The 12,958-nt window shown below is 37.1% G+C and overlaps 1 protein-coding gene across 1 annotated transcript in view; it reads right to left on the bottom strand.

The window, feature by feature from the left end:
• The window catches only part of LOC149781478 (uncharacterized), a 430,415-nt gene that overhangs the window by 101,839 nt on the left and 315,618 nt on the right, over nt 1-12,958 (bottom strand). The window contains exon 31 of the mRNA XM_089934971.1: nt 10,529-10,681. Within this exon, the coding sequence (XP_089791097.1) occupies nt 10,529-10,681 (153 nt within the window). The remainder of the gene's footprint in view (nt 1-10,528; nt 10,682-12,958) is intronic.

Genomic DNA, 12,958 nt, shown 5'->3' with positions numbered 1-12,958 from the left:
TTCAAAGAGAACAATCTCCAAGTGAAAATATTGTTGCAGACTGGCAAATGATGAAATTCAGACGCAGGAATGTCAATTACATGTTTTGTTTGCTTTGAATTTTCTGGAACAGTGAAGAATGGTCTTCATGTGAAGCAAAATTTCCAGCAGTATCTTTCATTATGACCTTAAAGTTTGTAGAATAACTGTGATGTATTTAATATAACAGGTATATACATACATACATACACTAGTTGTCTTACCTTATTAAAAGATCACTAACTGAACTCAAATAATATGCTTATGATTACTGGATTTGAATATTGATCTTACTCTTGTTTAATTCTTGTATTCAATAAAAACTAAATACTATAGTTGTTTTTTGTTGTTTTTGCTCATGTGAGCAAGATGCCGCTCACGTGAGCAAAATCTTGCTCACATGAGCAAGATGTGGCTCACGTGAGCAAGATGCTGTTCTTGTTAACAATTCCTGCACATGTGATTTTCTTATTAGAATCTATTTGCTCACGTGAGTTCTACCTAATTTGCATGTTAAATTGCACATGAGACTAACCCGAGTTAGATCTCACGTGAGAATCTCATGTGCAGAAGGGTGGGCAGTTTTGGTGCGGGATACTACCAAATTCCATTTTACACATTCCATATGGTATATTTGCCAATTCCGTATGGACTATTCACAAATTCCATATGGAGTAATGCCAAATTCCATACGAATTATTCACAAATTCCAAATGGATTATTCACAAATTCCATATGGAATTTTAATTTTATTCCATATGGACAACATACAGATCTCATGGACTAATTAGCATATTCCATGCGATTTTCCATACGGAGTACGTACAGAGTCCATAACATTTCCATATGGATACACTGAAATCCATAAGAGTGCTTCAACTATAGAATAAAAATGTCCATATGGATATTTCTGTAAAAGTATGTATGGATTCCATATCCAATCCATGTGGAAAATTTCGTACAGGATACCTTAAGTGCAGGCCAGCCACAAACCTTTACCAGGGTAAGTGGTCTACAACTAAAGTTATTATGTAAAAAAACTTGTATTCTTCTTTCATTCCGTGACTTTCAGACTATAAAATTGATGGGCTTTTTAAAAATCATGCAGTAATACACAAATGATGAAGATACAATGTTGAGAACTTTAACTTTTGTGCAGAAACCATTCAATTTTCTTTTAATCACTGTTACTTTGAAGATGGCCTTAAAATCATCAGCTTCTTCCAAACCATAATTGCTAGCTTATCCACAAAGTTTGATCCTGTTCTTTCATTTATAACTATTATCTTTGGGAAGTAGTCATCCTTAAACTTTGATCTGGTTGGTGATGTATAAACAATGTTATTGTGCAGAAACACTTTTCTTCTTTCATTTTCATTGGTCATGAAATCATTTATCTCCTTACTTACCCCAAGTGTAAACAATCCGCAAATTTGGTAACTCACTGTAGATGGCAGAGAACCAACTTATTACATGGAAACCATTCATCATTTTTCAATGACAGTGACTTTGGCCATTTTAGCATTTCGACCCCAGAATCAATAGGCTTCTGGAGAATTTCAGCCACTGAGTCAACATTATTTATCTTCTTTCAGTCACAGTGACCTTAACCATTGACCTTTTGACCCCAAAATCAATAGGGTTTTGTCAAGGATAAGCCAACACAAAGTCTGGTTATTATGCAGAATCAAGTATTGATAACAGCAGAAACACAAGACCCACAAAGGAATTGATGTTTAACTGTCCAAAACAAACAGCAGCATCACAGTGAGCATGTAGTTTCTATGTATGGGGATAAAACTAATTTTCATGATATAATACTTATTCTGTCATTATATTTGGAGGAAAAATACATTGTGCATATGATGAGAATTCATCCTCCAACAAGATGAACCAGAGGGACCGTTCTAGAAAACTAGAATGCCCTTGGTCTAACCAGCATGTCCTTGCCCATGTGCACTGTCATTCATTTTTTTCAGGATGAGGTCTAAATTAATGTGGTACATCACGGCTGCTATGGAAGAGAGAGTTTGGCATCAGCAACAGGTAAGCATTACATCACTAAAATCAGTTTCACCCTCACCCCCAAATTGTATTTTAATATCAAATCTACATGACCTGTTGCAGCTGTATAGCTGAATTTGTCAGTTTGGTGGGAGACTGATGATCCCACAACTGGTGAAAGGAAAACAAAAATGTTAGGAATACTCACCCTCACTGTAGCATACAAGAAACACTTCATGGTATCTGCATGGGCCACTTTTTTAACGATTACAATTGGACCCAAAGAAAAAAGGCCTTTGTCTTGGCAAGGGTAGTGTGATATCACACAAACATGGCTTTCATTACATTCTCCAGAGATGAATAGGTAGATCAGGCCACAGTGATCTGAATCTCATGGGCTTTAATTCTCATAACTGAAAGGTCACTATCAGTAAGTGTCTGGTAAGCTTTCGTGAAAATTACTGCAATCCACCCTGAAATGCTGGAAGCTGAAGTTTAAATTGAGCCCTAACAGGGAAGAAAAAAAAGCTTTCTACCATTTTTTCTCGCTTCAAAGGCTGCCAAACAAAATGTACAGCCATAACTCGACATTAATCATCCCAAGCACAGATATAACTGAGACTGGGGATCTTAACTGGGAGTTGCACTCGTAAGTTAAAGACAAGAAATGATCTTATCTTGGTTTAATAAAAACCCTGTGGTTGACAAAGGAGAGAAACTGACTCATAATTTCCACAGAACCTTATATAGTCATGCTATATAGATAGGGCATAAAACTCTCTCCTTTATCTCGTGGAGGCTATGGAGAACTAAGGTGAGCAAGAAAACTGTCTTGAGGTGAAGGTTCAGCTACAAGATGTGATTTGGATTTGGATTTTTAATGTAGCTTTAAAAAAATTTCAGCCATATCGCTACAATGTCTGCAGTGTGGCAGTTTATAGTGATGTCTAGCACTGGGGCATGATGTCGCAAACATGTAGCATGATGTCCCACCCAGTCACATTATCCTGACACCAGGCCGACCAGTCCTAACACTAACCTTTTAATGCTGAATGCCAAGCAAGGTAGCTTGACTAACTGGTTAGTACCATTTTATTTGGAAGATGATCTTAATCTAAGGTGTATGATGCTAAATGGAGAATTATTTGTGACTAGTGAAGTAGGAAATATATCTATCCTAGCTGTTCCTTCCTAAGTGCAATGACCGACTTCTTTCTCTTCCTTTTTGAAGAAAAACAATGCTCAATTTATACTAGAAAGTGCTATAGGACACCCCTTCCAACACCTAAATTTCCTAAAAGCCTGGCTATCAGACAGACTCTATCTTAGCAGACCTGATCAGGTATTTAAAGCTGCTGAGACCAGTCTCTTGCTTGCTGTTGCCTTGATAGAATTTTTCTTGTAGCTGAACACTGCTCCGGTGGCCTAGTGGTTAGAGCATCTGCCTTGGATGCGGGAGGTTGTGGGTTTGATCCCCTGCCGAGTCATAACCAAAGACTTACTAAAAAAAATGGTACTGGTGTAGAGACCATTCTGTGCGAACTTATTTCCCTTTCCTCGACAGAGTGTCTGCCAAAGGATTATTTTTGTCAGGAATGTGGCTAATTCAGAGGGTAATCTCTCCTGCAGCTGCACAGTGAAAGAGATGCTGTTTATCCATGCAAAGAATGGTTCATATGTGCCTTCTTATCTCCTGCAACCAACATTTTGTTGGAGGAAACCATCAGGCAGTGACTTCTTATGTCGACACCCCCATAAAGGGATAGGAACACTGCAATAGTTTCCAAATTGTTGATGTGGAGAATAGATTTTTGTGGGACCTTAAACTCTGAAGAATCTATCCTACTGGCTCCAGATGAGCACCCTACCCTGAATCTGATGAATCCTTAAACAGCCAGAAACCAATCAGATGATTGTGGAAATCCAGACCTTGAGAAAGCTGAGCATTCAGAGGCTCCTGTGTGGTTTCCAGTCCACCAAAAGAAGCAGGATAGGATGCAAGTACAGTTTGCCTAATGGAACAAGGTCCACTGTGGAGGTCCCCAGATGAGAAGGAAAAGGATGGAACAACAATGTAGTCTTTGCTCTTAGTGCCTCCAACAGGGACAGATCTTATCTACTCCACTGTAAGGGAGACATGAGGAAATTCATCTCTACACAGACAAAAACTTGAGATGGAGTTAGTCCAGATTTCTCTAGGTTGGGAAGAAGACCCAGCCTTGCCATTATATATCAACAGTGAGACTAATCTAGTCTGAGGGACTTTAGCTTGCTATTGTGGATCAACCAATCATTGAAATATTTGAAGAATGGGACACCTAGTGACCTCAAATGGACTTCAACTACTCCCATGACCTTGGAATATGGTCTAGGTGCAGAGGCTAGGCTGAATGACAGAGCTCAAAATCCAAGCAAAACTGGAAGACATATATGAAGGTATGCATCCTTAAGATCAATGGAGACTGCCCAGTTGTCAAGTCTAATGGCATTCCTGACTTCGGCAGAGATATATGTCTTGGAAGGTTTTGCATGAAAATCTATTCAGGAAGGAAAGTTCATAATTGCAAAAAACTTTCCCCATTTCTATAATTCCATGAAAATCTTGAAATAGAAGGTTGGAATTTGGTCAACAAATGCCCTTTCTACTGCATCCTTCTGAAGAAAGGAGTGTTCTACATTTTATGATAGAAAGAACCAGGTTATCAAGCTTTACACCAGACCAAAAATGTGGACAAAGGTTTAGTCCACCACCTATTAGAATCAATGAAGGAACACAGCTGGGCTGAGAGATTATCTATATATCGACCCTTGTCCTTTAGAAGTTGGGAAAGGGTCTGCAAGCCAAGAGTGAACTCTGGGGGTTGTTGCTTTGATTAGGGCTCAATTCCTTTAAGAAAATGATGGACCATGACTTGGGATGATTTTGCCTCTTGGCTGGTTTTGATAGACCAAGTGTGGATGGGAGACTGGCGTTGTCGGTCACCGACATAATGAGAATTTATGGAGGGGAGAAGCCCTCAGATGGATATTACTGTACTCTAGTAAATCCTTGCATGTCACCAGAGCAACATCCTGTAGAGTTGGAGAAACTCTGCTGACAAACTAATGGACAAGTATAATGCATGCATAGTTTTTTTTTGCTACTGCTTCCAGCGAAGGATGAAGGGAAACTGGTGACAGATACTCCTCTTTCACCATGTTCAATGAAGCTGCTGAAAACTGGTCAGCATGTGAGGCTATGGTTACAAGTGACCTTGCCTTTTGTTCTAAGGTTTCCAATGTTTTAACTTGGAGACAACCTAAGTCTTCATGGTAATACCAACTTGTGCCATTTAGCAACCAAACTGGGAGTATTAATGGATCATGAAGGGGTATGAACTTTATAGCTAGATGCAGAGACCAACGGTCTCAACATAGAGTAGGGGACAAAGCACCCTTACATTGTCTAGCAAAGTTCTGGCCTTACTACATCTTTGGGAAAGCTCTTTAATTGTAACCAGGTGAGGAAGCAGACAGAGATCTGCTTGGAAGTTAGCCCTAGAAAGTTTCTTGAGCATGGAAAGAAATTTAGAGTTACCCGTACACGAAGGCCTGACCACTGATCACTGGGCAAAAGACAGTAAACTTCATTTACTGCTCTGTTGAAAGACCAGCTCTCTTTCTCCTCTACCACCTTAAATGAGGGATTAGAAGAATCAGAGGAATCCCAGATCTGATAGATTTGTATCTAAGCTCTGCCCTTACTGGGTGGCACAATCGCATCACCAACAATATGCTCCTGGGACTGAATGGATGCAGCTCCCCTTACAGGGTGATGCAAATCATTATCAGTCTCCACCAAGCTGTGGGTTAACAATGTGCTCCAGGGACTGAATGGATGCTGCTCCTCTTACAGGGTGATGAAAATCATTTTCAGTCTCCACCAAGTTGTAGGTTAGTGGAAGGTACTGCACCTCCCTCATTGGGGGTACAACTCACTCTTTGTCCTTTTGGATGGAAGTTGGTGCTGCTTCTCTTTCACTTGAGGGCATAACTCACTCTCCACTTATTTATTACTTCTCTTGGGAAGTGGCCCACTAACCTTAAAAGTCTCCAAACTTAAATTTTTTTTAGAGTAAGATGAGGAATGAACTCCCTTCCTTATGTTCGGAGGGCCCAGACCTCATCCAACCATAGACTGCATGTCACACTAGGCTTTCCTGTGGTGCCACTTACCTAAACACCACTTTGCCATTGCTGCAAAAGAATGCTGAAAAGAAAATTTAGTCAAAAACTTAAATGCATGTATACTGCCCCTTCAATAATTTGTGCTGTGATAACTCTAGCCCGTTTATAACATGTTGTCTGCCAGGGATCCCACTTTTTTCTGCAAAGAAAATGTATAAGAAAAGGGTCCCTATGTGTCAAATGTGAAGAGAACTGTGATCAGAATTGGTAAATGAAGCCGTTATATAGCGTTAGTTTTATTGTCAAATATCGGGGATAGTCATTCAAAAGTCTGAATCAACATTATGAAATTGAAAAGTTTTAAAAAGAAAATCACATATTTTGTTAGATTTTTGGGAAAAATATTTCTCAATACACTGTAAGGAATAGTAATAGTGAAATAGCAATCAATGAAAATTCTGGTAAATGCTAACAGGTGGCAACATTCCAAAAAATTACTGCCAATTAAATATGTATTGTCACATGAAATTTATGTTTTAATCTTTTAATTCTGGTTGAATGAAAACACTATAATTGTGGCATGTTCTCAACTATTAAAAATGGAAAGGGTCACTTGACTGTTACATTGATAACTGCAAGGACTTCTGTGAGAACCTAATTAAGTGCTGCCTGTGTTTGCTCTACAAGTTAGGGAAGTGTTTGTTGCATTGTAAAAGTCAATTAAATGAGAGCCAAGTTGTTTTTATCATGTTAAGTATTTTTTCTTGTATCAAATCAATTAAGAGAGGTACAATAAAATTAATAGTTCAAAGGCATACAATCCTACCTACATAAACTCTCGTGATCACTATACTGTCTCAAAATCAAACTATTGTGTGTGTGTGTTTTTATATATATATATATATATAGAGAGAGAGAGAGAGAGAGAGAGAGAGAGAGAGAGAGAGGCTCTTACAGATGTGAAAAAGTCTCTTTCAGATGAGAGAGAGAGAGAGATAAAGAGAGATAAAAAGGCAGAGAGACAGAGATATACTGCAGTTATGAAAGCATCAATGTCTCTGTATAAAAGAGCACATAATTAAGAATAATACTGCCTAGACTAGAAACATCTGAGAAATAGGTACTTTTATAACTTTCCTGTAAGGCCACTGGAATTATGAATGAAACTCCACAATGTTTAAATACTCTATATAATCCATAATGTTCACAGTTCAAGAGCCTAGTTTGAAAAAAAGGAATGGAGCATTGTCTGTTCTTTCTTACATCGCTCTTTAACTAATGTGGCTTATGTTATTGATTTCATTTTTTTTGCCAGAGCCAAATATCATCCTTAGTGATCAAAGAGTTTTAATCTTTTATAAGCTCTAACATTTCAAGGTATGTCATATCAATGGTCAGAACATATATTCTTATCATAATCACTTTCATCATTGGCCTGATAGCTTTTATGAAAATGCAACAAGTTGAAAGCCATGTTACTCAGATGTAGCAGAGCAGTTCTGATTTGTGTTTGAATACATTATTTATTTAATGAATACTGATTTCCTGTTATCTATATGTGTCATTGGCAAGTGTGTAACAATAATGTCCTGAAAGCTGTGGGGTTTCTGAGATATCCTGATTACAAGCAGTTTCAATTTCTCATCTGTAGCACTGCATGCAAAACATCACTTCTGTGTGTGAAGACAAATAACAGTCATGGCTGACTTAAATACATGTATGTAATGATTTTTCTTCACTGAAAATCATTTGAGTGTATCTGACTTTTAGAATACTGTTTTGTAGGTCCTGCTGAAAAAGCATCAAAAGTGAGGCAACATGCCTGATTAATAAAACCCTGATAATTAATTATAAACAAGTAAACAATGTTCGATTAATCGTGTGTTACCAATGAATCGCATCAATGACAATTAAACAATCAGCAGAAAAACAATCTTTTTTAAATGTCTTACTGACAAGCATTTAGTTTTTGACATAATTAATAAGCCTTAAAAGCTGTTTCTTTTGTATATGCAAAGACTTCAGATTAGCCAACTGTCAGCTCTAATCTTTGCCAGTGTTGCTGTAACCATATATGCCCTGGGGAGATTTTCTGGATCCTAGTATCACAGATGGACTGCTCAGGTGGCCTACTGGTTAAAGTGTCCACCATGGATGCAGGAGGTTGCAGATTTGAACCATAGTTGAGTCATACCAGAGACTAACAAAAATGGTACATGCAGCTGCCTTACTTGGCTCTCAGCATTAAGAGGTTATTGTTAGGACTGGTCGGCCTGGTGTCAGGATAACTTTACTGGGGGAACATTATGCTACATGCTACAGGACTAAAAAAAAATATTCCGTCTTGATGCGATTCCAGCATCCTGAATACGATTTTGAGATGTTTCACTTTATTAATCTCTAATGTATCCTAGTCATTTGTAAATGTGATCGTGGAGGGTAAAGGAATCAAGCCAAAGACGTATTCAATGAATCAAAAGCTATGTATCCTAGGGTTTATAATTGCAAAGCAAGACTGAAAATTTCTAGTGAACTCAAAATTGCCAAGTAAACACGCAAAGGCTGGGTCAAGGATGAGCAGAAATTTAATGATTACTTGAATGAAGCTGATTCCAATGATGGGTTCAAACGAAAACAGGCAAGGGCTGCAAGTGATACAGACTTGGATGATGCTTAATTGTACATGAGGTTCACAAAGCAACATGAACAAAGTGTTGCCATCTTGGGCATAATTTAAAAAAATAGACAATGAGTCTGATTTCATGGCAAGCCATGGATGGCTTTGGAGATTCTGGCACTGGCATAGAATAAAACAAGATTTGTTGTTGGGAGATAAATGCTTGACAATTCAAGCTGTGAAATGTGAAGTTACATTTTACAGGTGTCACAAACTGCAAATAGTATAACAGAATTATCATTTTTATTTTTTAAAATATTTTTTTAGACCCATTAAATTCATGTTTATCAAGACTGTGTAGTTTTATTTATACAATGTTGAACAACTACTCAAGGGTGTCTGTTGATGGGATGATTCTGATTGTCGAAAAGAACTGGAAAGTTATTACATCATGATAAAATTAGGATCATCAGATGCGGTGTTTTATAAATTTATTACAATGGCATACATCATGTGATAATTGGTGAAAATCAACAGAGACACTTAAACACTTCTGTATAATATATGTTAGTAATATTTCATGTGAAAAGCAATTACATGCCAACAAAACTATCAACCTGAAGCATCTCTTGTATGCTAGATGTGAAGGAATGCTAAACTTCTGTGCTTATAAGGGTGAGAGAAAAAAACATGGATAAATTAACTTTCAGGGTGCAAATCTGCATATACTTTCCCTTGGGATTAGTAAACAGTAATGTTTTCCTTGGCTCATCCAATTTATTCCTGGTCAAGATGGGATAAGAGGACAAGTGGGTTTCTTCCCACTCTAAGTGTAATCCATCCACAAACGGTAGTTTTAGATGAAGCACAATTCATTATTATGGAAAGGAAACTAGTAAAAGACAGAAAGCACCATAATCTTATATGCTCTGCTTTATGGCAGGCATATACAAATGGGGGAGAATCAGGTACTGAGCTAAAAATCACATGCTACAGTCTCTATAGATGATCTAATTACAAACAGAATTTGCATTAAGAATAAGCACTGCATTTAAAAGTTTTCATTTTCAATTGTTACCAGTCAAGAGTCCAAACAAAAACTTCTAGTTTTACATTTCACATCAATATAGAAGTAAATTCTTGTTTCTAATTTTTTTAATTTTAAAGCATGTGACCCATACATCAGTAATTTAAAAAAAAGACATTATTGTCAAGTTATTCATTATCAAGTTTGGGCCCAGAGTGGCAAAGTGGTTTAAAGCGCTCTCCGTTACGGATCACTGCCATCTCACCTCTGTCTGCGTGGCTTCGAGTCTCGGATTCGGCCAATGTGGGTATGTGAGAAAGCTTGCCAGTAGCTTCTCAAGGGTCGGTGGTTCTTTCCGGGGATTTCTCGGGTTCTTCCTCCACCATTAAAACTGGCTGCCATGTAAAGCCTGTCGTGTGCTGAAAAATGGTGCTAAACCTTACAACAACAACAACATCATTATCAAGTTAACATCATTATAGTTATATCAAAAGTTAGAGTGATGACTTCATGACTCATCAGCATATCGTCCTAACATTATTATTCCATGTAAACCATCCGCAAGCTGTGGGTTTTTTTATGTTACACTAAAAACATGGTATTATTGTATATTAGTTTATTCTCATACCAACAGGTACTAAACACTTATTAAGTAATGCAAGTGAAAAATAAAAAACTTGTTTAACTATTCATACTTTGGGGCATCCTTCAGTCAAGATGCAAACATGTGGGTGTTCCAGACAGGCTCCAATGAAAGTTACTAGGTTATTGTGTCGAAGTTCCTTTAATTGTACAATTTCCATCCTGAGACGAGTGCTACTCACATGCAAAGTGTCACAGTCATACACCTGAAATGAGGGGAAAAAAAATTTAATTGCAAGTTGAATTAAAGATAAATATTCTATAACAGTATAAAATACTGCAGTAATATCTGAATTTCTTATTACAAGGGATGCCTGGTAGATTGAAAAAAGTTTTAATTCTGTTTAAATTGGACCAAATTTCAGCATAAAATTTTCAAAGTCCCATCAACTTCCCAATATCAGCTATTTTCCAAAATCTTTCTTTTTATTCAATTGATGAAATATCTGCCAAAATTTAGGGTTGCAAATCTAGTGCTATAACTTTGTCAAAAGAATGCCAATTCAGAACTCTGCCAGGACGTGCTTCATGGCAGTTCATACTGTCTTTGAATAAAAAAAGTCCAGTATCCAAGCAATTTTCTGTTTCATTCTATGTGTGGCAAATATTTACTTGAGTAGAGATTGCATAACAAAGGGCCCTACAATTTGCCTGCAAGACCTCATACAGAACATATGGAAAGCAAAGATTGGAGAAAATGAACATTCAGGGGCCTTAACTCTTCCAAATGATGAAATGGAATCCTGAAAATCCAACTCATTTAAAGTCACAATAACCTAAAGGTGCATGACAATTTTGGCTAAAATGAATTGTTTCATTTGGTTTTGTTGGTTAATGGTACTTTTAACACACTGCTGGCCACACAATTCTAAGGAAATGGGAGTTAATGTACTTTTCCCAAAGATGCATCAAGGCAGCTGCTCTGGGATCATATGGGTAGGTACTGAACCTGTGGTCCTGGAATTACAAGTCTGATGCTTTAAAACTGAGCTACTGTGGCTCTGACTGAAAGGAAATATTCCTTAGTAAATAATTGCTGTGGCAAGTAAAGTCAGTCAGTCAGTATGTTTCAACGTATGTATGTATTTATGTATATATGTAAAAATTAAAAGGACATTTCTACTGGGTACCTGTTAATCCTAACGATCGGTTTCCCAGGTACCCAATCAAAGGGAAATTGTATGAAATATGAACCTGAACTGCTTTGCTGTAGGTTCACACATGCCAACCACGAAGAAAGGTATAAGTGTAATTGTTATTAAAATAAGTGGCGAAAAAGCATAATCTGAGCATAGGAAGAACAATCTATATTATTACATGCCATAATTACAGAAAACTGTATGAAAAACATACATTTATTTTTGCTACTTATCTGGATTGCAGTTAAAATGTTTGTCACAGATCAGCTAACTCCATGTGGATTAGTAGTTAGTACAAAAGTAGACACAAAAGAAACTGACAAATTATGTAAGCATAACACATACCTGAACTATTCTACATATCTAACTTTGCTGAATAGTCATAATTTCTACATCACTATCAAATTTTTGTTTCAAGTTTTTAAAAGTGCTATTGAGTTGTCCTTTTCTGGATGCACCATGTTTTTAATGATAACAAATTCCCTCTCCTCAACATTTTTTCTGTCATATAACATCCATCAGTCAGACTGACAAAGCCCATTTATTACAATACCTGGCACATTTATTTTCAATTTAGACTGGTCCACTATGTATGCAGTATCAAAATACAATGAATATGCGACATGTGGTTTCATATTGAAGATACCATTTGTTTTCTCGGAACTGTTTCATGTGGATACCATAAAAAGAAACTACGAAAAGCAGACAGTGAGTGGCTTGCATTGTTGTTTCCAATTTAACAATTAGTCTCATATGTACTATACAACAATATAAAATAAGTTGTAAATAGGTTTCGTACGTCATTTTCCTTTGGCCAATGAGCGGACAGGATTTCATTGAGTGAGTTGCACTTGCATACTATGGTAATGTTGATTGGTAGTGTAGGAAAATGGTCCGGAATTCATTAATGGTACAATAGCAAGCCAAACTTTGGGCAGGCATACAAAGTCGAATGCCATAACTAAGCATCTGTACCAAATTTATTATGCTATGTGAAATCTAGTAAGAAATATCAGCATTGATTCTTAAATAGATCACACAAGAAAGGAAAGAAGTGTCCTCTCTCGTATTATTATATCCTCATATTATTATATAGTACATGTATGACAAGCAAATTGCAAGCAACAATACGAGTCCCCATGATGACAAATAAATGCGCACACAGTTTGAGCCTCAAACTGTAATTGTTATTCCATGTCTGTTGTCTGAACTTGGAAACTTTTTTTAAATGGTATCCGGTTGTCCTTTTTATTACCCAGGTTACTGTCAATGGGTGGGTACACAAGTGTGTGTGTGTGTGTGTGTGTGTGTGTATTATTTACAGCACCTCTGCACAATAGTCGT

The sequence above is a fragment of the Sinohyriopsis cumingii genome, chromosome 15, assembly GCF_028554795.1.
Source record: "Sinohyriopsis cumingii isolate HCF-2022 chromosome 15, ASM2855479v2, whole genome shotgun sequence".
Taxonomy (NCBI): Eukaryota; Metazoa; Mollusca; class Bivalvia; order Unionida; family Unionidae; genus Sinohyriopsis; species Sinohyriopsis cumingii.
The sequence above is the reverse complement of the archived record's forward strand: the minus strand, read 5'-3'. Positions and strand labels throughout refer to the sequence as shown.